General features: G+C 45.4%; 1 protein-coding gene across 2 annotated transcripts in view; it reads right to left on the minus strand.

The window, feature by feature from the left end:
* The window catches only part of LOC138447643 (G-protein coupled receptor 54-like), a 501,667-nt gene that overhangs the window by 12,632 nt on the left and 462,474 nt on the right, over nt 1-26,561 (minus strand). For both annotated transcript variants that reach the window (XM_069603859.1, XM_069603858.1), the window contains one exon: nt 20,171-20,409. In XM_069603859.1, the coding sequence (XP_069459960.1) occupies nt 20,171-20,409 (239 nt within the window). The remainder of the gene's footprint in view (nt 1-20,170; nt 20,410-26,561) is intronic.

The raw sequence follows: 26,561 nt of genomic DNA on the forward strand, positions 1-26,561 counted from the left end.
CAGGCTCACCCGTCCCGCAGACTTGCTGCCGACAAGGGGCAAGCTGCGCCTAGGCATGGTCAGTGTACTGTGCCACGTCAACCTTTTCAGCCAGAGGGTGATGAGGACGACGAGTTATCTCCCACACAGGTCGGGCTGTGCAGTCGTTGAGCCCTTGGAGGTTTTATTTTTTGTCTCAACATCATCGCATGTGGGTGTTGAGGTGCACCCTGTACCTCCCCCCTCCTGGGTGCCCGTTCCCCCCCCGCCCGGGTCGTATGTGGCTATTTTTGATTTTTCTTGTTAGTTTAGTTAGTTAATATGGTTTTTGATAGTTAGTTTAATTAGGTAATGCAGGTTTTTATAGTTAGTTTAATTAGTTAATATAGTTTAAAATTGCTTGTCTATTGTGCATTCATGTGACAGTGTGGTGCTTTGTGGCTTTAGAAAGCATCCACTGTCTGTTCCAGCTGGGCCCTTCAAGCTTGTCTTATGTATGTGTTTGCAGCTTGGGGTCCTGACTCACATAGGCCACTCCTGCTTTCCTTATCCATGGGCTCGCAAGGATGGTTCGGTGTAACAAACATTTACACAAGGGCTTTGGACTTTTCGTCATATCTGTGGCCTGTCTGCTGTTGTACTACTTATGTTAACACCCCTAGTGGGGATTGAGTGGGTTTTATCCACGGCATGTCTGTAATCTATTTGGCTGAGTACATGATTGATGTGTCCATTAATTGATGTGGATTTTGATGTATGTTATTTTCCTGCCTGTATGTGTGCTTGATGCACTTCATGCTGTAGACAGTAGCCTGCACCCTTTCCCTGTCAAAGGTTGCAGGCTACTGATCCTCCCACACTGATGGTGGGAGGAGTTCTGATGTAGGTCTCTAACATGGCACAGTGAAAACCAGCATGAAGACACACACACAGGGAACTTTCCAGCATTATTAATATGTTTTATGACCTTTCTGCAGGAAAATGGGTCTCCAGACTACCTTTGCCAGCAGACACAGGGCCAAGTACTACTGAAACCTGCCCACGTTCGGTGGTGCAGACGTGCACATGTGTGCACATGCAGAAGCACAGGGCTTGTGCTCAGACGTCCGACAGAAGCAGATGTGTTTCCAGGAGCTCCAAGCAAGGTGAGCAGCCCAAGAAGCCACAGCGCAGCCAACCTTCCACCAGGCCACTTGCACATGCATGCTAAGTAGCGCCAGTGCTGGGGAGCTTGGCCAGATATTGTTGTAGAAGCGCACATATCCTCCAGTCCACCCTGCTCCATAGAAGCTGAGTTATTAGCGCAGTAGCGTTCCTAGCCAGAAAGTTATACAGCGCACAGGGACACCCAGCGAGGCACAGACTCGTGTGCAATGCATATCATTTGCATGTGCAAATTGCCACTTGCACTACCTATTGTAATCCACGGCTGCCAGAACACGACTTGTACTGAATAGGCACCTCGCTGTACACGTCTAGCAGCTCACCCAAGGATCATTCTATCATGTGCGATTCTTGACGCATTGGTCTTCCATTTACGGCGCGCCCACGTGCGCTGGCCTTACTGCATTGACAGTGTATGTACCATCATGGGGGCAAGCTAACATATACGTACATAGCAGCAGACAAGCGAGTTTGTTTGTGGAGAAGTCACTTACTTTGGAGCATGAATGGTGTTGTGTGTGTGTTGTAAACACACACAGATTAGTAACTCACGCTCTCTTTGCAGCATTGAACTGATCCTGTTACCGGACCTGAGAGTGCTCAGGCACTCACCCCAGAGATAAGTCTCTCTTTGTCTTACATTTGACTCATTTAGTACAATGTGCATGTAGAACATGGTTTCTCTGATTGAGTATGTGTTATTGTCTATAGATGTATTTTGTATTTTGCCTACGTTCCCTTGCTAATCCAACTCCCCTCTCCTGCCCCTCTTTCCAGTTATCCTGAATACCAATGCCTGTCCAACCAACGGATCCTTGACCCTCTTTCCCCGCCGGGGTCTCAGAGGACTGTGGAGACCGGAGCTGTGACATTACCCATCAGTTGTGCATCATTGTATATTGTTTCTGGAAAAATGTACCCATCCTGTTGAACCATTGTTGAACTGTGCTACTTTTTTTCCACTTCAAGTAATCTACTGGAGACTCTTCCAGGGTTTTTTGTGCCTAGAGGATTTTTCCCTGGTTTTTCCCTGGTTTGGAGGTTTGGCTCCTTGGAGTCCTCTGCGATTTGGGATTTCTAACAGTCAAGGAGGCCTCTGAGGGGGCTGCACCCTATTTACAAGCAAGGTGGCACATGAAGAGCAAGGGGTAGGGGGATCCTGTAGCCAGGTAGACTAAAAGGGAGAAGGCTACATTCCCCAGACACAGTTGTTCAGAAGGTCATGGTGATGTGTAAATGAGGGAGGGCCTTTTGTTGTTGGACAGTAAGCCTGGGCTACAGGGTTTGGGCACTCTCTGACAATGTCATTGTGGGGTACTATGTACATGATGTGTTCTGCTGGTCAATGGCTGTTCCTGTGTTGTATTTACTTTTCAGGTGTCAGGGGATTGTTGTGCTTTGACATGCTGGGGTGGACACATGGGCAGTGTTCACATGTGATCTGTACAGGACACTGAGGGTCACTTGATTTCACATGCATATATTGAGTGCATGTCCCTACTGACACACACTGTTGCACAATGCTCCACCACATGTACAACCACCCTTCCATGCCCACAGGTGCACACATATTGCCTTATCGGGCACGCTGTGTCCCTGCAGCGCATGATCAATTACCATTTGGGGATCCTGTACATGCGTCCATAGGTTATTTTTTTCTTTATTCTTTTCATGTGATGCTCAAGGTGTATCCCCAACACAATGGCTGCTCACTGTGCTGTGTAGCAGGAGACACACACAGCACACGGGTTCGGCAGTAGCGATTTTGCCTTGCCCAATGTGCATGTGAACAGGTATTCAGTGTTGTGTTCAAGCTAACACTGGTGGAAGGCATTTGTGTATGACTTGGCATGTGTGGGAGTTTGTTGGTCAGTCATTTCATCTGATTCCATGTCAGGTCCTTTTCTCAGGCCACTTTCCATTTATCACATGTCACTTCGTATCTTATTGGTCATGTGTTGGGCTTTTGCTGTTGCATGCCATGTCATGGTGTGGCAGACAAGGGTGTTGTGGTTTGGGAGAGTTTGGGTGACATACCAGGGATTGTCATGGCCTGTTTTTCGGGGGACGGGGGTGATACACACCTTGCATATGTTCCTGTTGATCATACGGGATTGGTTATGTTTAAGTAGCTTGGGATGCACACAATGTAGCACTTCCATGGCAACATCCTCAGGGTGGTAAGGTTGTGACAGTTGACTGTCTTTTTGTCATCATCGATTGTCACATGGTATGTGCCAGGCCTGTGTGCACTCCGCAGGGGTGGGAGTTTAGGTGAAAAATGTGGCCACAAGCTGGGTCCGGGCTGCCTTGTCACTTGCCCTATCCCCTCCCATGGGCAGCGCCTGTGCCTGTGGGTGGGGATGTGGGGGCACCACCATGTCCACCGGTACACCCTGCTGTGTTGCAACATTGTGCAGGACACATGCTGCCACAATGATCCTGCACACTACTGTGGGTGCGTATAGTAGCGGGCCGCCAGAGTGGTCAAGGAAGAGGAAGTGTGCCTTGAGCACTCCCAATGTGCGCTCCACTATGGCTCTGGTTGCAATATGGGCAGCATTGTATCCTACCTGGGGTGGTGCGGTGGGGTTCCGGATTGGTGTCATCATGTTGTTGCTCAAAGGGTAGGCACTGTCCCCTGGGGAGGTGATAATGGTTGTGATTAGTTGGGTTTGTGTATTTGTCTGTGTGTGACATTCATGCATGTGCACAGGCATTTGTACTCACCTAGGAGCCATGTGTCGCCATGCTTCCCAGCTTCCAGGGCCCGGCTCAGGGCAGACATTCTGTATATGAAACTGTCATGGGTTGAGCCAGGGTAGTTTGCGTAGACAGAGGTGATGATTCCCTGTGCATCACATATAACTTGCACGTTGATGGAATGCCAGTGCTTGAGGTTTCGATAGATGTGCTCAGTGGTCCTAGGTGGACGTAGGGCCCCATGGGTGCAATCTATGGCACCGAGCACTTTGGGGCAGTATGCCACCCTGTAGAAGTCCAGGACCACGGCTTGCCTTTCTGCTGGAGTTCTGGGCATATATATGTGCCTGCGGACTGAGGGGCACGCAGTCATGATTGCCAACACCTGGTGTAGGCAGGGTGACTGCGTGGGCTGTGAGACCCCCCCACTATGGCAGTTGTCTGCTGAAATGACCCAGTGGCCAGAAAATGCAGGACATTGAGCACCTTCTCCAAGGGGCTCAATGCTTGGGAGCACAAGGTGGGGGATGTAAGTTCATCTTCCCACTCCCTGACCAGGTCTAGGATGTTATGAGGTGGAAACCTATACCTGCCATAGACCTGGTCATCAGGCATCCCAAAAAGGCTGGCCCGGGGCAAAAAATTTGGGGCCTGGCTATTCTCCTCCTCCTGCGGTGTCCCACGATCAGTGCTGCGACAAATGGGGCATTCATCGTAGCTGTATGTACGTGTTTGTTGTTGTGTGCACTTTTATACTGTGCGCGGAGACGCTTCTGTCTGCCTTTGTGTGGCGGACGTGTTGACGCCTGTGCGTGTCTTTTAGCATGTGCGGGTTTCCCGTATTCGATTCCATGAATACGTGTTGTTTGAGTGCGTGTTGGCGTTCCGTGTATTTCCCTGCAGTACTTCCCCGGTTACGCCTTCTTTTTCACGCGTTGTTCCCCATTCCGCGTGTTACGCCCCGTGTCCCGCCCCCTTTTTGGTGTGTGCACCGACGTTGTGCGCATCGTGCATGGCATTTGGGATGTTGCTGTGACGTGTGCACCCATGAGTGCCACGCTTGGATTTGGCACACATCCCGCAGTGAACGCGCGCAGGCCCTTCCATGAATCACACGCGTGCACTTGCTTTTTCACGCTTGCGCCAAGATTTTCGGCACACATTTGTTCCAGGAATCGGCCGCTCGGTATGTACAAATAAAATTTGCTAAGGATCAAAAACAAACCAGTTTCTAATTATTTCTTATGTGCGAGTGCAAGACAAACTGAATCTACTTAAACACATTTTACACTCATTAACCTTCTCTCGGGTCCACTCACACTACATCCTTCAAAGAGGCAAGCACCCACCCACCCTGAACAGTCAAACACACACTATTACATTCCTACTCATCCACCCACCAGTCACTTCGACATAAACCTTCTCTTACATCCACACTCATTGCAATCACCACACAGGCACACACCAACCCACCTAGAACATTCAAACACACACTATTACATTTCTTCTCCTTCACCCACCAGTCACACTCACTCATACACCTTCTCTTACAACCACTCACGCTACATCATCTACACAGGCACACACCCACCGACCCACCCACGCAGAACATTAAAACACACACTATCACACTCCTACTAGTTCACCCACCAGTCATTCACTCATACCCCTTCCCTTACATCCACTCTCACTGCATTATCTACATAGGCACATACCCACCCAACCAGAACATTCAGAAACACACACTATCAAATGCCTTCTCATTCACCCACCATTCACTGAAACAGTCCTGGTGTGGCGGGGCCCCCGCACCGCACCAGTGGATAGAATTGCTTGCCACCTTAACGCTCAAATATTGGAGTTGGTTTATCATTCCCCATCTGTCTTCCTTGTCCCAATCCTAACAGATTCAAAATCTGGCAGTAGGGAGACTAGACTAGCGGTAATGTTGGCCACCTTCTGGTAGGTCATATGTGATGTCCCCGTAGGTTTTGTTACCCTAGGAGGAAAGCCCTAAATACACCCCTGCAAAACATCAATCACCTCTCCACAGAAACACATGTGGACACAGACCACAGGCTGCAGCTGCCACCCACTTCTTTCTTGATTTCTTTTTTTCTTTTTCACCATACCTTACCATCCATCCACCTACCCATACATCCAGAGCTGACATCAAGGCCTTTCAAATGGGAGCCATGCCTCAGGGGAGCGCCCTAGCAGCGACCCTCATGTTGGCAGTGTTATGGCACAGCAACACCTTTAAATTAGGACAATAATTATGCGTTTTTCAGTGCACAAATTACAGGCTGATGTCTTCTGACTACTTCAGGCCAACCTCGGCCTCTCCCAGTATAAAGCAACTTTCGTACCTTTTTGTTGCCTTTTTACACTGATTTCTTCGACTTAATCACTCTTCAGCACCTTGTTGACAAAAAGCTTTTTAGTGGACATTTAGTGCCAGCTTCCACCCACGAACCACCCCCCTGACATCCTGTCCAATGATAATCAAGGGTTTTAGCTCCTCCCTGCTTTTCTCTGTCGATGTTGTAATTTAAGCACCCACGAGGAGAAGGCACAGCCTCCTACCTAAGGGACAGCGCTGCTCGAGCCCATGCCAACTGTTGGCTAAGCAGCGTCTTCCCATGACCAGCCACACTCAGTCTGTGTACCTGCCCTCTGACTGTATGCTGCCTCCTCCCCCGACCTCCCTTGGCTCTAGGGAACAAACAGGAGAGACAACACGAAAAAGCTGCATTTGCCACGCCTTTCCCAGTTGAATTACTTTCACCAGGAAGGCAATTGATCCCTGGTAGCCAATGGGCACGCTCCGTTTTAGTAGAAATTCACATCCCTCAGGGTTGGCGCGAATAAGGAGGAGGCAGTTCTGGAGTTTGAGGGTAGGAGCTTCATCATTTGCTGGGACAACCATTAGTGAAGCAGGGTGGCAGGTAGACTGCCCAATCACAGCATGTTCCTGTCCACCAGGCCAGGAGCTTCCGTGTCAATTGTTTTGTAAATATTGCAGTCGCAAAGGAGATCACAGGGGTTGCAGCTGAGGGTCACAGGGGTCGCGGTTGCGACCCCTCGTGTACCATAAATTACATCCCTGCAACTCTCACGTTCTAATATGCAGTTCTGTTATCTTATGATGAGTATGATAGACCTGGGCTAGTTGACACACAGAATAATAAAATCCATTGATGTTTCCATTTGTCTGGTTTACTAGCCCAACCCGGCGGATTGATTAAAAAAAATCGTTCTTTCTTGGATTTCATTATTTCAGATTCATTTTCTAGGATTGAATTGCCTGCTTATCAAGATAGAATTAATGTATCAAGCAGAATCAATTTGTATTTTTCAAGGCACCATTAACAAAGCTTGCTGTAACAGCGACACAATGCCCCAGAGCCGACCTGTGCGCTTTATACATCTAAAAAATAAAAATAAAACAAGAGTGTGCTCTTTGAACCAACTGGTTTCTTCACTATTGTGCACTAATTGAATTATATTCATGTTATTATCTAAAGTTTCTAAATGTGTGTGATAACCACTAGACTAGAAAGAAGTATATTCTCTTTCCTGTATGTACGGATGTGTGCCCTGGCTTCTCCAGTAATCCACAGAGTTGACTACCACCGGCCCTTGGCCGTTCTTTCGCTTCCCACCCTGTCCACTCTTCCATTACAGGGGCCAGGCAGGAGCATGCGCTCATCATCAGGGGTCGCACATGAGGTTGCGCTGCAATTTGGAGGACAGTGCAAACACTGTAGAGTACCTGGCACCCCACAGGTGACCTGTTAGCTGCCATCCCCTCTAGCCCAGAATTATGCTTGGGGTCTGAGTTGCGACCACCGTATCCATGGAAAGATCAGGGAAAGGGAAAATGAGCAAAGATCAGGAGCTCAGCCCTGCTACAGCAGAGCCAACACCTCAAACGCCCCAGTGAAAGGTGACACTAGGGCTTTGATTATTCACCACCCCACCGTGGGGGGGCTCAGGGGGAACAGAGAAACACCTTGTGTGCCCCAGTCCATCCTCATCTCGATCACCAACTCTCACTCCTCCAAATGCAACCACATGCTTCCCCTTTGAGGGGCTGCTACACACATTTGCATAAATCAGCTCACTCTCACATCAGAAAGGACACCTCATTGGGTGCCTCTTCATTACTTAATCCCTGTTCTTCACCTAATTACTGATAATTCTGACCATGCTATTGCACTGAACAGGGAAATAAAGGGGGCACTGAGATGATGGGTCAGCCACATCAGTTACATCTGGCTGACAAACAACTGAGAACCTGGGAACTTTCTGGGCCCAGTGCTATGTCAATTGTCTGCTTATTTAGGGAGTTATGATTCTGGGAGAGAATAATAGAGATATAAGGGGAATGTCTGGGGGGGAACCTCACAGCTGGTTCCTCTCCATGGGCCTTGTGAACAGCCCATTCACAGATGTAATAATGAGGGTGAAGAGTGAGGATGATGCCTCTCTCCAAGAGGAGTGGCGGGTGTGGTTTGACCTCCTGCCAGAGGGCAAAGTACCGTCACAGTTTCTGCACCGGGCTTCATGCAACATAGGGCTGATTATCCTGCTGCCTGTATTAATCAGTACAACTGTTGCTTTATTAGGGGATGGCCCATTGTGGGAAGAAGCAGAAGAACACTTAAGAGAAAAGGGGGGGATTGAGGACCAAGTAGGCCCCATGGACAGAGACAGTGGCATTTTCTTCTCACTGACTGCCAGAGTGGGAAAGGAAGAATGCCCAAGCGCGGGTTCTCTACAACCTGTATTCATAGCTCCCCTGGCAGTGAACTTTAGAGTGGCTTGCCTGGGAGGTGTTTTGCCCCTTTCACAGAGACAGAGCCAGCTGTGGTATCCTAGTGTTGTCACACCCTGATCATTCTGCAAATTTCACTCAGCTGTTTCCCCGCTGAAAAGATACAAAGGGAGCCCTAAATGGCAAGCGTGAAAACAGGCCTTACACTGAGGACTTGGAGTATACTTTGGGGGGAAGAAAGAAAGCTTACTAAAAACCCTAATCTTATCCAAACTCCACTTTAGTAAGAAGCTTCCATTGGGATTGTCTTAGACCCTGATTGAACAGATCTAGTTGGTACATATAAAAGTAGCAAGATTGAAACTTTGTCTTGGACCACGGAACCACATCACTCCTCCACTGAAGGTCATTGAATGGCTTCCATTTAAGGACAAACTCACTATTTGCCCATAGGTGTGTTGGTAAAATGCCCTGAAGGCTGCTTAGTCATGCAACTCTGTATAACCGAAGATTCTCCTTGTCTCTGCATCTTTGAAAACATTTAACCAGGAAAAAGAAAAAGGCAAAGAAAATCGTACTATCACAAGGGCCAGTTTGGTGGAACAGTCTCGAGATGTCAATGACTTGGAAGATCTACACCTGCTCCGAAAGCACCTGAAACATGTGTTAATCAAGCAGTAAGTCCCATGGTATCATATGATAGGTTATTTATAAGGTTTCTAAGTGTGGACTCAGGGATTGACCGGTGTTGCTCCGTGTCGTCTTGTTTCCAAGGTGAGCACGTTGCCCCTGAGCTATCCCCCCGATCTCAACTTAAATGATGACATTCACATTATGTGATTTAAACAGAATGACCGGCATTGCTCAAAATATCCCTTCCCTCCCAGCACTTCTGTACTTTTCGTGAATTGCAAATGTCTTTCCCTTTATTATTATTTTTCTTATTAAGGTATTTACTGAGTGATAGACCCAGCTTTGGGAAGCAACGGAGCACTTTCAAAGTCAGAGGAGAAGAGACATGACGAGGAATGCAGCGATACAATGGAAGGGCGGTAGTTAGCAACTGGGAGGAAGAAGGGCAAGCAATCAGGAAGCAAGGATCTACAAGCAACTAGGGGAGGAAAAAGGGGATGGGGCCAGATCCCACATTCTCTGTTTGCTGAGGAGTGAGGGGGAGGGGTGTTGTGAACCTTGGCATTAGGGACAAGCCATTCCTTGAAGAAGAATCTTGAGCTCCTTCCTGAAATGTAAAAGTGAGGTGGCGAGTCTGGTGTTGGTCCCCTGTCGATGATTCCCCTTTTCTCTCTCTTGCTCCGACCTCCTCCAGCCCTTCAGAAATCTATCTTACTTCTTCCCACACCAACTCCACCATCCTTGCCGCTCAAGTGAACACTAACTCAGCTTCTAAGCATGCTCTAAAAATCCAGCAATGGGATTACGCTACACTATCTGGAGACCAGGTCTTACTCAGGACCTTCATTCTAGTGAACATTGGGTCTCATTACGAGTTGGAAAATCCACCGGAATACCGCCCATCTGAATTACTGTTACCGGCACTTGGTCCGGCGGCATTACTGCCTGATTACAAGCGTCCGTGGCGCTGTAAATCCCCATTCTTTATGAGTCCATAGGACTCTATGGGGCTTTGTTAGCGGAATTACTGTGGCAGTAATTCCGCTGCAGTAAATCCACTGATTTAGCTGATTTTCCGTCAGAGATGCTAGGGGTAATCCTCCACTCCAGGGCCATACTTGTAGTGTGGCGGAGCAGCAAGATTGGAGGTATTTCCGTTAACACCAATTTGTTCCTGCTCCGCCATACTTGTAATGAGGCTATAGACTTCATTCCTAGTAGCACGACAATCCTTACGTGCTTGCCTACTGGTGGGCTCATTCTAAACATTCCCCAGGGGCATGAGGTCCTTGGGGAACTGATACTGGTTATAAGAGGCATGGTGGGACCGGGCGCTCAGGGGAAACGCATGAGTGAGTTTTTACATCCATGGAGGCTCTTCAGGGATCCCTGCCCTTCAGCACATGAAAGAGCTTAATTAGAGGAGACCGCTGCTGTGGGCGCATGCGCGCTGCAGAGATCTGCACTGGTCAGCAGCGGCCATTGCTGCCCAACTCTGCCATGCATTTTCCATCAGCAAAACCAGGCAAAATTCGGCGAAATGGTCGGAGCCAATCGTGGCGTGGAATGCGAGGCATGGGTGCAGGGTTACCACACCTGTGTGGTGGCCCCGCCGAGCCTTCAGGCGCTGTTGAAGAGACTTTCCAGGCAATGGTGTTTTTCCTTAAATCAATGTGTCTGGCATGCTCAGAATGAAACGAAACACTGGCAGCGTGTGGCATTGGGTTCCCCCTGAGCTTCCGAGATTGCCAATGTGATGACATTTAGTAGGTATGTTAAGCCCTGCGTGCTCTGTGCTATCAGAGCGCACTGAGCTTTCTGAAGCGATTGGTTGCCGTGGGCGATGAGCGTTCCCCAAATACAAGAGAAATAGAAATAGAAATGGGCAGAGACGTTGACATCGAATAGTTGCAAATGATCTTCCAAGATGCCCGAGCCGCACGTGTTTAATCTCGTTATTCTGGCAGATTGTCGTCGAGAAGACAGGCGTGGGCGCTGTAAAGGGGTTTCTCCATTCCTACCTGCGCGGCCCTTCACATCTTCCCCAGTGTGGCTGGCCTCCAGTGGTCCCCGCTAACCAAGGGGCAGCCGTTGACTGCTCGGTATCAGCATTTCATCTTTCACATGAACGCTCTCTCGTTTCCACTTTCCTCAAGAACCAAATCTGTGCTCCTTAATGAGCCCCCGCCTCCCCTTTATCCAAGAATGCTGTCTGATGGGGATATTTTTGTGATAATAATACCCATGATTCAAATAGCACACAGCATGCACTTAGCTGTATTACTGACATCAATAGGACACGTTTTATCAACCCAAGGTTGGCAGGCTGAGTACTTGCTGGGAGCACAGCATATAACTTCAGGTTTCCCAAAGATGTCAGAAGCTCGCCCTTAGCTCGCGGTGCCACTCTGCTGACATTTGTGCAGAGCAATCCGTAATATTATGTGACTTAGTAAATTATGCACCCACACAAGGCAGGTGGAAATATTATGCAGAGATGGAACAATCCAAAATAACGATGTGAAATATTTAAACAATTATGACAAGGTCAGGGAACCGAACCGGTCAAGGGATCACTCTCAGTTGGGGCAGGAGGGCTACCTGGATTTTCACCAGAACCATGTCCTGGGCTAGAATTGGGATCAGGAAGTTAGAGTGCCCCAGTCTCGGCCTTCTCTTAATGTGACTTATTGCACGTGGCGGGTACCACTGTCAGTCATCAAATGCCTGCCATACCTCATTATGGCCTGTGTTTTCTCTTTTCCTTTGCAGGACTACAGCTCCCAGAAACCCCTGCGGTAGAATCCGAATTAACCGACAGGCTGGAAAGAAAGGCAGCGGAATACACACAGCCATAAAGAAACAGCATGCCACCCACCAGCAAAGCAGACACTCTGCTGGGGCAGAACAGAAACTACATGTAGTACGAGCACCCTCGATGGCTAACAGAATCGTGATTGGGAAAAGGGCGATGCTTCAAGGACTTTTTAGAGCATTTTACCTGTATAGCGCCACCCCTGGAAATGAAAGGCACAGATTGGTCCACAGAGTCAGTTGATTTCTACAGAAATAGAGCACTATAAAAGGGAAATGGAATGGAGTGCAGATGGTGGATAATGATACGATATGACATGATAGCTTATTTATATATGTGTTTCAAAGCGCTTCAAGGCAAGGGAGGGAACAATGGAAAATACAACCACATTCTTATGTGAAATTAACTATTGTACTCGGCCTGACGACATTTCAGATAGTGCAAGACCTAAGACATAGATAAGGAAAGGAGGGGGAGGGTGGAAAGGGAATGGAAACGGACAGGCGACTACCGTACTAGGCCTGACGACATTTCTGGTAGAGCGGGAGAAAAACAAGAGGTGAGGGAGAGGGGTGCAGAAAGGGAGGGGAGGAACAAAACAAGCGACTATCGTACTAGGCCTGACGACATTTCTGGTAGAGCGGGAGAAAAACAAGAGGTGAGGGAGAGGGGTGCAGAAAGGGAGCGGATGGGAGGAACAAAACAAGTGACTATCCTACTTAGCCTGACAACTTTTCAGATAGTGCTCGGGGGTGGAGGGGGGGGCAGTAAGGGGATGGGGGAGCGACAGACAAGGTTGCTATAATACTAGGTCCAGGGAGAATTCTGATAGAGTAAGTGCGTAGAAAAAAGTAAGTGGAGGAGGGAAGGAGATAGGAACAGGTAGAGGGGAGGACAGAACAGACAGTAAGCAGTGAAACAGAGCGGAGAAGCAAGAGGGGAGAGCGAATACAACTGCAGAAGTCAGTAGTAACACATCATGTTGCAAGCCAGGATACAAGATGAAGATGGGAACAGCATGATTCAGGGCCACCAGTACAAGATGCAAAGGAAGTCCAGCACGAGAGATAAGAAAGGGTAACGCACCGTGAATCAATGAAGTCCATAAAAGTAAAATCCAGCCTTGGCCACAAGACGGTGATGGTGAAACCAGAATGTAGCAGGACAGACTGCTGTGTGCGGTAAGGGGGGGCACAAGGGAACAACACGGGGTGACCAGAGAGGGTGGGGGTGGCCTATGGGAAGAGAGGGTGCAAACACGTGGTGGTGCATGCTTACCTGCTCTCTTAGCAGGGGTTCGGGTCCTGGATCCTCAAACAGGAATTGCCCTTTTCTTTGACTGCCCTTCGCTTTGGACGCTGGGTCAAGAGACACCCTTGAGCTAAGAGTTAAGAGCAGGAAGGAAGAGGCAGGGCTAAGAAGGAGGGTGGTGCTTATGGCAGGTGACCTAGATTCACTTACTTGCACCTGCTCCCCATCTGCAAAGGAAAAGAGGCTGGAGGGCTCCATAGTAGGGAAAAGAGCGGCAAGCAGGAAGGCACCAGGTGGGCGAGGCTTGATAAGTGGTGTAAAAGAGCCAGAGTGTGGAGTCCAGGTAGACTTCCAGGGTTTTAATCTCTTTGGCCACTTTAATTGTGTTTCCATTGATGCAGATGGATGCGTAGCAGGGGTCTACTTTGTTCAGGCGGGGTTGGGAGCCGACAATCAGGTGCTCAGTTTTCTCGTCGTTTAGGCAAAGGCAGTGGTCTGCCATCCAAGCCTGGATTTCCAGGTAGATCTTGTTAATTCTTTTACAATCATCTTTGTAGCACCGCAAGAGCGTGATGAGAACCTGGGTGTCATCAGCGTAGTTGGTGTATGTGACACTCAGGTTGTCAAGACGGTCATAGAGGAGCTTGGTGAAGATGTTGTAAAGGGTTGGCTACACACATGAGCCTTTTGGTACGCCACAGTGGATGGGGATTGGGTCTGCAGTGGCAGAGGGTGCGAAGAACCTAGTGGTGCGGTTGGACAGGAAGGATTGTATCTAGGTAGCAGCATTGTTGGAAAAGGCAGCTGCTGTAGATAGGTGATCAGTGAGGATCTGTTGGTCAACCAGATCAAATGCTGCCAAGAGATCTAGCAGCAGGAGCATAGCAAGCTTACCCTTGTCTTTGGCCTCGTCCATTTGGAGTTTTAGATCCAGGAGGGCTGTTTCCATTCTGTGTCTGGGCCTGAAGCCCGATTGTCTAAGGCCCAGTAAATGGTGGTCCTCTAAGTGTTTCTGGATTTGGAGGTAGGTCACTCTGTTTAGGGTCTTGAGGATGTAGAGAACGGTGGTGATGAGCCTGTAGTTAATGTGGGTGTTGGGATCTAGGATGTTTTTTTTTAGAAGGGGTATAACCCACGCTTCCCTGAGATTGTTGGGTACCATGTTGGTCTCAAAGGAGTAGTTGATTAGTGCCAAGATGAAAGGGGCCAGGTCCTTTGCAGCTTCCTGAATGGTAGCCGCTGGGCAAAGATCTCCCTGACATTTGGAGGGTATGAGACTTGATGATTTTTTCCACTTCGTTGGCTGTAACTGGTGAGAAGGAGAAAGGTGGGCAGTTTGGGTGGTTAACTGGGGGGGTGGTAGGGATGGTATTCCTTGCTAGGCTATTCTTTTTTTGTTCAAGTTTGGCTTCGAACAGGGCAATTCTGTCTGCATGAGCTTTCTGTATGTTGGCGCACCAGGCTGTATCTCTAGTGCATGTTTCTGTGGGTGGTGCTGGGGACTCCAGTTCCCTTCGAATACTGAAGAGCTCTTTTGTCTTGGATTTGGCATTGAGGATGTGGTTGTCGTAGGTTTCTTTTTGGAGCGAGGATGGCCGATTTGAAAGTTGCTGCTGCTGTGGAAAATAGGGCCTTGTTTATTGGGTTGGGTGATTTTGTCCAGTGGGTATCTGCTGCTCTTTTGGCATTCTGCATGATTCTTAATTCTGGGGTGATCCATTTGTTGAGGTGGGCAGGAGGGTTGGCTTTGGCTAGTTTGGAGGGGGCGATGCTGTTCACCACAGCCTCGATGGTCTTGTTGTAAAGATCTACTAGCTTGGTTGAGTCCAGATCCTTAAAGATGGCTGGGTCAAGGATGTTCTGGATCAAGGGTCGTAGTTTATGAAGGGTTAAGTTGCGGTTATTCCTAGCTAGGACTTGCGGGGTGGTGTGGGGAGTGGGAACGGAAGGGGCATTTCCTTGGGGGGGTAAAGGAAATGTGGTGGTGGTCTGACCATGCCGCAGGGGCATTTTGGAGGTTGGTTGTAGCGCAGTTGAGATCAGCCAACTAGTCCAAGGTTCTGCCTTTGTTATGTGTTGGGAGGTAACATGATGGTTAAAGCCGAGTTGGGAGATGGTGTTTTCAAGGAGGTGGCATTGGGGTTGTTGGGATCGGACAGACCTAGGTGGAAATCACCAAGTATGATTATTTGAGAGGTAGGTTTGGTGTGGTATGAATCAAAAGTATTTGGTCTGAAAAGCTTGCTGTGTTTTAAACTGCCAGCATGGCTAAAAGCACAGCACCAGTCAAAATGAGTTTTACATGTGATTAAGCTAACCAAAACTGCTAGCATGTTCAGGTGCGCAGGGAAATTAAAAATGCAAAGCGCTGCTTGTATGAAATTGATTTGGCCAGTTGGTCAAGCATTGCAAATTATGTAAATTAAACTTCATTTAAAATTGAATGTCGAGCTTATGATCTTGTAATGATTCAAGGCCCTACATGCCAGTTAAAGTGAACCCCAGGCAAAGTGGTTTGACTGTACATGTTGTGGGGGTAAGGAGTCAGTGATTTGAATTATCCAAAACGACTGGCGATTTTATTTTGCGATACTTGAATTGTCAGGAAAGAAAAGCTTTTGGGCCACAGAGTGAGGTGGTGCGATTTAATCTTTGTTTCAATACACATTTTCCTATTCCTTAATAAATATACATTCTTTGTATTACACTGGCCTACTTCTTGGCTTACCAGTGGCACAGGGGTGAGGGACCTACGGGTAATTATATGAGCCACATACAGGACTAGATTGAATCAAAAAGAAATATTAATGTGGTGCTTTTATATTGGGGAGGGAATGATCCTGGCTACATAAATATCCCTAACATTGTGGTTGACAATACATATTTACTGTCCTGAGTAAAATGCAAAGCTTTTAGCATGATCAAACTCAGTTTTGAAAATAACATCTTAAATGTGTTTGATCAGAATATTGTTTTATAGATGGCACACATACCTGGAGATATGCTAGTGCTGAGATGGATAGTGTCCCTAACCTACTAAGGTTAGTAGCTGGATAGAATAAACATGTTTACAGACCTGTTCAAAGGAAAGTAAAAAGTGAAGACATCCAGCAGAGCTCAATTTCAGTATCTGACCAGCCTTTCATTCATCAGTGGCCATCTGGCAATGTTGAAGGGTGTGGCCCAAAAACAGAGAGTTCCCGTCTATAAAGAGATACATTTATGTGTTTTTGGCTTATGAAATAAACTGGAGGCCAAATGAACACATGGGTTAAGCATGGGTTGAATTTAAATGTTGTAAAAGAGAGGTAGCAATGATGAGCTTGAAGGGAAGCCACAATGAGTAGGATGAAGGTCTCCGACCTACAAAGAATCAGATACCAGATTAGAGCAAATCAAGTGTCCTAGACCTCCTCAATAGCATGTCACTGGACCAACACATGACAAACGCAACAATCACTGCAATGGCTGCGATGACATCATATGCCTATCTCTGATAGCACTGCCTGGATAGATCATATTCCATAAGACGATACCTTTCATTGACCATAAAATTGCCACTGTCAACCTTTAGACACCAAGACAAAGTACTGCTCCTTTACATCTTTCCCCATTGATGGACGGAAGCAAGCCCACACTGCCCTAGCATGAGCATAAGTCCATCCCCCACCAATGACAAAACTCATCTATTACACATCAAATGCGTTTCAGGTCCCAGGGTCAAAATTCTCCAAGGTAGACGATAGTTGACGCATTACATATATCACTGGATTTAGAACAAGAAATCAACATTAACACCATGCTCACATCAGGAGAAAGGCTGTCACAGGAGTTATCCGTACTTATAAAGCGTCGAACAATGGCTTTAAATTTGTCAAGAAAGAATCCACATTATTACAGCTACGCTTGTGTGAAACATGCACACATTCAACACCAAAATAGTGTGAAATGTATCATTGTAAAGGAAGCTGAGAAAGGGGGGGACACCTTTGTAACTAACAGACATGACTATATAGCAAACGGACAATGCAAATGATCAGATCATGATTGCTATGAATTGTTGCCAATCAATGATTGCTTACCATAGCTCATGAAACAATGGAACCATTAGAATTTAGAATTTACAAGGGATTTCAAACTGTGATGAATAGAAATACATTGTCGAGCTGCATCCCGCCATGTCCATATTATAGTCCTTCTAAAAATACCCCAAAAATACAAAGTCTTTCCCTCCATGCAGCAAATAGTTTCTGGCATGAACTCTTTGATGGAATCCATATCTGAATATATGAGCCAGTTCCTGTTGTCATTTAAAATTACTTCACCCTCATATGTGTTTGCCAAATAGCAAATATCCCTTGGCATTCATGCTATGTATCAGTGACTGCGGGTGTATCACCACTGGAGACTATCATAAACCACACCCTGTGGCTTCAACAACGGCTGGCCACTTAAGCACTCCATCTGAATACTATTTTGAATGAAATCACAAGATTCTACAAATAATCAATTTCACTCTTCCTCTAACATGAAAGAGTTTCCATGAAATCAGACATGTACGGTCAACTAAAAGATACAGCTATGGGTGTGAAATGTGTTCTATCATATTTAACATGGAAAGGAGCACAGTTGGAATTACCACAGATTTACCTTATAAAACATTGCATTCTGGAGGTCATTCATAGAGAACCGCATGATGGAATGGAGGCCTCTCAATCCTCTAAGATTCCCTCGTAAATTAATGGCGACATTTCCATCAGTTCACAGCCAATGGGAAAGAGTGCTACCAGAAAGGAATTCCCTTCATTGTTTTGAACAACTCCTTCTAACTCAATACTCCCAACTATCAGTTACCATTCTAAGATACTCATCAAATTATCCCTTATGAAGAATTGTTCGGACTAAAGAGAAAGTGTAGTGAATTTGGTAAGCACAAAAATGAAGCTAGTAATCACTTCTCCAGTCAAGATTATTATACTGGGTACATTAATGCTGCCATAAAACAGCCAAAAACATTTAGAGAAAATCACTCTTAACACCTAACATGTCTAATTTACTTTAGTTTTTTATCTCCAGCCACTAATGACAATAATACTACATGGCTGCCTCTCCTGCTCACTGACTTGTTCAAGTGTGGCCAGAGTAAGACTTGTGTGCATAAAATGCATAGCACACACAGATTTCAACTCTGTCAAGGGCTTTGAAAAGGAGGACTTTGAATAATTGTGCCACAAGGTATGATGGATGTGCAATCCTGTAGACATCTCACTTATTGTACATTGGCAGTAGAATATGTTAATTCAAAGAACGAATCCAAGAACATGGGAGGTCAAGAAAAAAGAAGTTGGTGTGTTGCTTATCAACAAATTGGCCGTTCATTCCATACCACTGAAAATGTGCAAAATATCAAGTTCTTAAAACTAGAACTAATCATGGTACATCCACCTGGTGTCAACCATGCCCATCATCGGAGAAAAAGGGAAGCACTATTTATAAATAAAATGGGCATATATCACTCTCTTACAGATAGAGAAATGTTTGTATTCTTGAGAAATTCATTTTTTTATTATACAGAGTAGGCATTGATTGTGTACATATCTGAATTCCAGTATTTCTTTACTAACTTACTCAGAACCTCAAAGACTCAGCAAATTGGCATCATTTTCATTAGCTGTCATATTCATAGAAATATACCATTCACAATCTAGTCTTTCTCCACACATATTCACTTAGCGACGATAAATGCTGGTAGCAAAACATGTCCTGGAATGAACCATAAAGATGGTGGCGTTTGAGACATGAGACCAATGGATTTTCAGCATTTTTGCAACGACCCCTGACATGTTCGAGCTATTCTCCGTACACCACTTATCCATAAGGTATGAAGAGATAAACTTCTCAGCAGGAATCACTACTAAAGATGGGCTTAGGGACAGAGGCCCGAATTGACCTACTCTGAATTATTCAAGAATCCTATCCTACTTTTTCCTCCATCACGTTTTTCATTCTATTTCTACACATTGATATAAATTACTACTGTGTACCATTTTTCTATTCATTCCGGTCCTGGTGAAGTTACTTAAGAATGAAACGTGTTTTGATCTTTAAGGGTGGCAATGTCAGTGTTTTAAATAGAATCAACAATTTTGTACTCCATTCGTAAGGATTACATTGCTCCACTTAAATATCTTTCCTCAAGTTCACATTGGAAGATAGAGTTTTTACGTATATTTGATAACTAAACAATTTAGCTTTTTAGCCGGTGCATACTAACAACATGCAGGCATGTCCAGTCCCACTCATAGTTTAGGGCTGACCGTGCAGGAACAAGCCCTGCTGCACAACATTTGCTTCTGACCAAAAGAAGTTTGACACAATTCTCTTTTGGAAATTGTCCAATCTGCCATGCTGGAGTTTGCCATCTTGGCCCTGTTTTTCAGTCATCAGGCAGCAGGATCAGAGTGTGCAGCAACATCAAGAGACCAGTAGCAACCACGACCACGCGGTTGATGGAATAAGGAAGGAGCAGGAGCAGGATCCTCGTGTTATGGTTATGAGAGAAAGCAGCAGATTACCATTGCTCTCCAACAGCTTTCAATTCTAAGGTAAGAAATGAGGTGGCTCTCTAAAGTCCTCTAGTATTCAGGGCAAAACATATTCCAAACAATGACAGAGAGTTTGACATACCGAGGAGTCAGCGAAAGCCTGAACATTTACTGTCTTTCTAGTTTTTGACATAGACGAGCATACATCAGAAATGTCTTTTAAAATACTTTCGATATATAATACAAATATGGAGTCTTTCTCCAGCCAGTTCTCCCCTTGTCAGTCATCCTTCAACTCACCTGATAGTTATTGTCAATAGGCTCTACCACCGGCTGTCCCACCCTCTTCAGCATGATGGAGTAGCATGCACAGATAGTGACCAGAGGTAGGAGGTAGACAGCCAGGAAGGTGTAGAGCAGAAAGCCCTTCTGCTGTGCCTCAGTGGGGAAAGCCTCTGTGCAGTAGGTGCGTAGGCCATACCAGTACCCAACCTCGATACGGTGGTACATGGCCATGGGAAGAGACAGGAGGAATGAACCTGCAGAAAAGAGGGTGGAAGGGAGTAGTAAGACATTGCTGTAAAAAGCAGAACTTCGTCATTCATCTCCACCAGAATTTAAGCATTGATGGTGTTATTAGATAAGTGCCAATTTAAGACTTTCAAAATAAAGCTTCTTGCATTATATAGGAGGGACATTGGGCAGGTGAACCATGAATGAAAAGTGACAACTGCAGTTATGTTAGCATTTGAACATTTATATTTGTTAATAATGGTAATAAATCAGCACAACACAGAAGAAAAGATGGCTCCGTGGTCGATGTAGCAAGGAAAGCGACAGGACAGAAAGTGACATTTTACTGTCAGGGCTAGAGGCTTCCGGTCGTGAGAAATTACAAAAATATATGCAACATGGGATACGGTGATAGAAGTATGATACTTGCTGGATCCTTTATCCAGGAAATTATTGATCCCTTTCAAGTTGAATGCCACTGTGACAGAATGCCATCTGCAACAATGGTGGTTGTGATCTGTTAAACCAACACACTTTCTAAATATGCTCTCTGTTTAGGAAGTGATAGCAGGATTGGCTCATCAATGATTGGTGACAAACAGTGGACATGGGCGTAAACATTTTCCATGAATATGCATGAGTGACTAAGCATAGTGGGGCAGCCCAAACCATTTGTTTACGATTGGTTTTGTAGGGTGACACTTGAATAACACCATTAGATGCCAAGTCACCAACAGTGTACAGGAACATTTCTATGACACCTTTGTCAACTATATGCTAATATTCTACCAATGTAAAACAATACTTTCATGCTGACTGTGCCTATACATTTCTATGTGGGCTGCACCAATATATGTCCATATTCTCACAAAATAACATGCTCATGTTTGCTTAATCCATGATGTCAGTAATGATACTATAAGAAAACATGTACAGACAGGCTCTGCCATTATATGCCGGTATCCCCAGGTAAGAATATATTTCTATCAGGTTTACCCTAAATAAGAGTTAAACATGCCATGCCACAGTAAGCAAATATGTCTGGTCTAGCTGCACCAATATAACTTTGTTTGGCCACGTAAGTGCACTTATCATGTTGGCTTTGTCATTAATGCCAGAGCAAAATGCCATACCACTGTCTTTGCTCACTGCATAACTGCCTCCCTACCCCTTGGGAAGAATACTTAGCATGTTGGCTTTGCCCTTAAATCCCTTATAACATGCCATGACACAGTAAGAAAACATGCCTTACACAAATACCCACCTCTCCCATATGTAGAAACACTCATCATTTTGCATTGTCCCTTAATACCAGTATGAAATGTCATGCCACAGCAAGAAAATGCCTTTCCTGCAAAGACATGCTTTCTTACTGAGGTGCTTGCTGCACAAGTGCTCCATCCCCCTTATGTAGTAAGAACACCCATCATGTTGGCTGTCTCCTTCAATCTATCAATATATATAAAAGTGAACATGTGTGGGTTTATGGGTTTGTGGCTTCGCCTATGTCCCCTGTACAATTCCACACTGTTTCACCAATCTGTACCACATTTTGCGCAGTCACCTGTTAGGACCCTCCGGACATTACTGCTACATGACATTTGGGCACCTCATCCATTGCTCTGGATTTCAGCAAAAGTGAACATTTGGGTGTGGGTTTGTGGCTTTGTGTATGCTCCCAAAACAATTCCACACTGTTTTACCAATTTTAACCAAATTTTGCACAGTCACCTGTTAGGACCCTTCGGACATTATTGGCTACATGAAATTCAGACACCCAAACCCTTTCCCGTGGATTTCAGCAAAAATGATAATGTGTGTGGGTTTGTGGCTTTGTGTGTGTTCACTATACAATTCCACACTGTTTCACCAATCAGCACCAAATTATTTTTCAGTCCCCTGTTAGGACCCTCCATTCATTACTGGCTACATGACATTTGGACACCGCACCCTTTCCCTGGATTTCAGCAAAAGTCAACATTTGTGGGTTTGTGGCTTGACAAAGTTTTGTTCTTTGTACAATTCCACACAGTTTCAACAATCTGCACCAAATTTCACAGAGTTGCCTGTACCTATGAGAGAATGAAAGCCCAGGCAATGCCAGGTATATTAGCTAGTCCCTTATAAGATGTAATGACACAGTACGAAATCATGTCTTCCCTTGCTGCACAAATGGGCCACCCCACCATATGTAAGAACACTCATCATGTTGGGCTTTCCCTTAACACTTTGTGGGATGTTTTCCCCCACTAGTCCAGGCCCTACAACATTCCTGTGCGCTGCTTGCATCAGGAACATCAGAATGGCCGCTGGAAAGCATTATGCACGCTAAAATCACCCAGAAGTGCGCAGGAAAAATCTAAAAAATAGGCCGCCACCCACATTTGCCTATGTTAGTGGTAACACAGGAGACCACTGCCAAAACACACCATTGGGCTACCCACAGAGCAGCCTGAAACTACTTGAAAAAGCAATGCATTGCAAAAGAAACATAGAGCTGTTTGGAAATCTGTTTTTATTGGTTGTCAAATTTGCAAAAATCATGGTTCACAAAACACCCAAAAGATCCAACTCCTTGTTGGGTGTTACACATCATTCTACTTCAAGAATCCACATAAATATAATGTCAGTAGAAGTACATTTATCAGAAGGAAATCCACATGTAAAGATGCTTGCTTGAGAAAATATGTGGAAATAGGCGCAATACCACTACTCGCCTCTGTCAGAAGCTGGCGATCTCTAAATCTGTCATTTTAAACTTTTGTCTCAAAATCTAAGTGTGGGGAAAGAAGGGACTTCCATCAATGCAATATAGGGTGCCACACATTGATTTTCATGTTGAAAAAGACTGGAATTGAAGATATGTTTGCTTATTTTAAATTTGTAACTGTAATTTTCACAAGGAGCAATGTCACAATTGACTATAAGGTAACCTGATTCAGCTAAAACTTCAAAGAGGGTTTTTTCCACTGAGAACACACCACCCTGTTCCTTCCCACCAAAAGGAGAGGATATTGCATTGGTATGCTAATGAGAAGAGGAGGAGACTTCCTCTGCTTCTTTGGGAAAGAGACAATGGGTTTCTTTAACTGAAAGAAAATGCTAATTCGTGTGTGACAGAAACCAGCCAAGGCAGGAACAAGCTCATGTTACTCTCTGGCTCAGCCAAGCCTTGGAGGCGGGCCAGACTGAAAATGTGGATTTGAAACTGAAGTAACTGTATGTTTGAGAAAAAGACTTATAGCAAATTGTGCTGAACTGGTAAAAATATGGAATTTATAGGTTATTAAAATTAAAAGTTTGCTCACAGTTTAAAACTAATCTGGAATCTGTGCGATATTCATTGACTGAAACATGAAATTGTTCATATTCTAGCTATTGTGACTATGTTAGGAACATGAAATTCCCAACCATAGATGTGAGTATTTTAGTGTAGAACTGTCCATAACCAACCTCTTAGTATTAAGTACCACACTCCAACCAATTCCAACATATCCAGACTGTATTATTGAATCTCTTTTGTCTATCCTGAGTCCTTCTCGCATCCACATAATCCTGTGATAATTGTAGTGATAATCATCTTGGCGCTAATATATATTTTCTGGAGAAAGGCAATCGTCTCAGGCAGATAGAAACCAGCCGGAGGCACCTCTGGATCGGTAGCTGTGCTGTTGTGCAGTTTGCGGCTCCTTAGACTCCCTAGTGTTAAGAAATCTTTGTTCCAAATCTTCAACAGCGCATCTTTCATTTTGAAATCTTGACCCCTTTTTGAGAAAAATTGACCTTCACTAAAACCTATGTAACTTCTGAACCGTACATGCTAGGAACGAGATTTAAATGTCATTTTGAAGCTAATATCCTCAGCTTTCCAAATAACTAAGAACTGCATAGTTTTGCTGTAATTGCGTTTTTCGTGCGCTGAAAGGTTTGCTGCGATTTCGCATTTGGCTCAATTTCACCACATGTAAAAGCAGCTATTTCTTGCTTTCAACTTCTGAATTTCGTTTTCCATCTGCTAATCATTCAACAATCATTGCTAGTGTCTTCCTGAACCAATCCAAAGCAACTCTCACTAGTTCTGAATCCTATTTAGCAAATGAAATTCATTTTTAGCATTTTTCCCATCACTCCGTACTACATTCAAAAGCTTTTGACCGGTTTAAAATCATCCTGTTCTCTCTAAGCTTGCTGGGGGGGGGGAATAGGGATTGAAACTGCATTTGTTGATTGTTATTCCTGAAACCTGTGTGCCCTCATTCCATCTCTTCATATTGCATATTGGGGGGAGTGAGTAGTAACAGGGGGAAAGAGTGATCACATTGTCTTGGATTGAATTCATATCAAGTTTTATTTCTCTGTTGTATTCTTTCCTATCATTGCATTTCCTTGAACCCATACAAAGTTATTCTCTGCTACATTAATCTTCCTATTCCTAGTCCTAATTGATTAAAGAGTTTGTTGATATTGTCATATTACCCATTTCTGATCATTGTAGAAATATTCATAAGTGTGATATTTAGATATTGTTCATATTCATGAAAGTTTGATATATATATTGTACAACTCATCAAATAAATCTTTTGACTTTCCAAAACAAACCTACTTCTTGGTTCAGTGAGACCGGGGGGATTCAAAGAGAGGGGCGTTATATAAGGGTACATCATCCAGAAATAAAATAACTTTTGACATAAAAATATATAAATAAGGTTTTCCATTGGGCATCCCATACTAGGCATTGACTTAGGTGGAGTGCTGGGTTGAAACCACTTACAACTTGTATGAAATGTCATGCCACAGTAAGAAAAAGCCTTTGCTGCGAAGACATGTTTTCTTACTGACACATGCTTGCTGTACAAATGCTTACTCCTCCTTATGCAAACACACCCATCATGTTGGCTTTTCCCTTAACATCTTTGTAAAATACTGTCCAATAGTAAGAAAACATGACATGGAATTTATGAGAAACCTGAGGGCGTCCTCACCAGTAGTCCCAGAGGATGTGTTACTCAGGTAGCCAGGGAAAGGCCATTGCTTTTGGATCCCGACCCTGGGGGCAGACAAGCGAGGGAGGATCACCTGGACAGGTGTCACGATCCATGCCCCTGACCCCCTCAGGTATAACAGCCCCCTGGCAGCAGTGGGGCTAAAGCCCTTCACACTGGCCACAAGGGCCTTAAAACTCCATCAGAAACATACATGGAGTCAGTCCTGTCCGCCTTTGGCGCCAGGCTCATTATCAACAAATAAAGCAATACCAGTTTTGGACCTTAATCCAACATGGAGGCCTATTACACAGCTCAGTTCTATAGAACCAAGCCATGCGGTCTAGTGTTTTGGGTGTGGCTGGGCCTGGAATTACCTGGCCTGGAACTGCTTTACCTGGGCTATTTAAACCACACCCAAACAGCAGAACACGCTTCGAATTATTCTGCACTCCTGCAGTTTAACACTCACCGTGTCCAGCTCCTGCTCATCTGCTTCTCCGGCGGCCCGATCCTGAAACCCTAGATCCGGATCCCATTAATAACCTGGAAGAACAAGAACAGCATGAGCGAGCAAGAACACTTACCTGTGAGGTAACTGGCCTTGAATCCATCCTGCGCTTATCATACCTCGCCCATCTCCGGGTTTCACCGCAACCTGCAATGGAGAAGGAACAAGGTCAGCATTAACAAAGCACTTACCTGGGCAAGCAGCGCTTCGATCGCTCATCACTCCGGAACATCACCGCAACCTGTACAAAGAAGAGAAGAGAACACAGGTTAGCAATTAACACCAATAAACAGCGCAGCGCTTCGTGCATCAATAACTCACTGTGGTCTTCATCATCAGTGCGGCAATTCCGAGACCGCAACCAAAACTGTGAAACCAAAAAGAAAAATTGTTATGGAACAGCACAGTGGAGCAATACGCCGAAAAGACAGAGAAAACAGAGGGAAAGAAAGAGACAGGATAAAGATGGAAAAGACATTATAACTCACCTGGAAGACAGCAAGCAGAGTCGGAGTCACAGTCGGTCTGGAGCTGACATAAGGGCACATGGATCAGTGAAGCAACTAGGTCCACAGAACACCCACAACAACCACACACCCCTGCACAGAGACGCAGGACAGAGAGTTCAACGCATAAAAACCTAAGGTGAGCAATAACCCCAAGGGAGGGGATTTGGACCAGAGGG

This window comes from Ambystoma mexicanum, chromosome 3q, assembly GCF_040938575.1.
Source record: "Ambystoma mexicanum isolate Mex_15411 chromosome 3q, UKY_AmexF1_1, whole genome shotgun sequence".
NCBI classification, from domain to species: Eukaryota; Metazoa; Chordata; class Amphibia; order Caudata; family Ambystomatidae; genus Ambystoma; species Ambystoma mexicanum.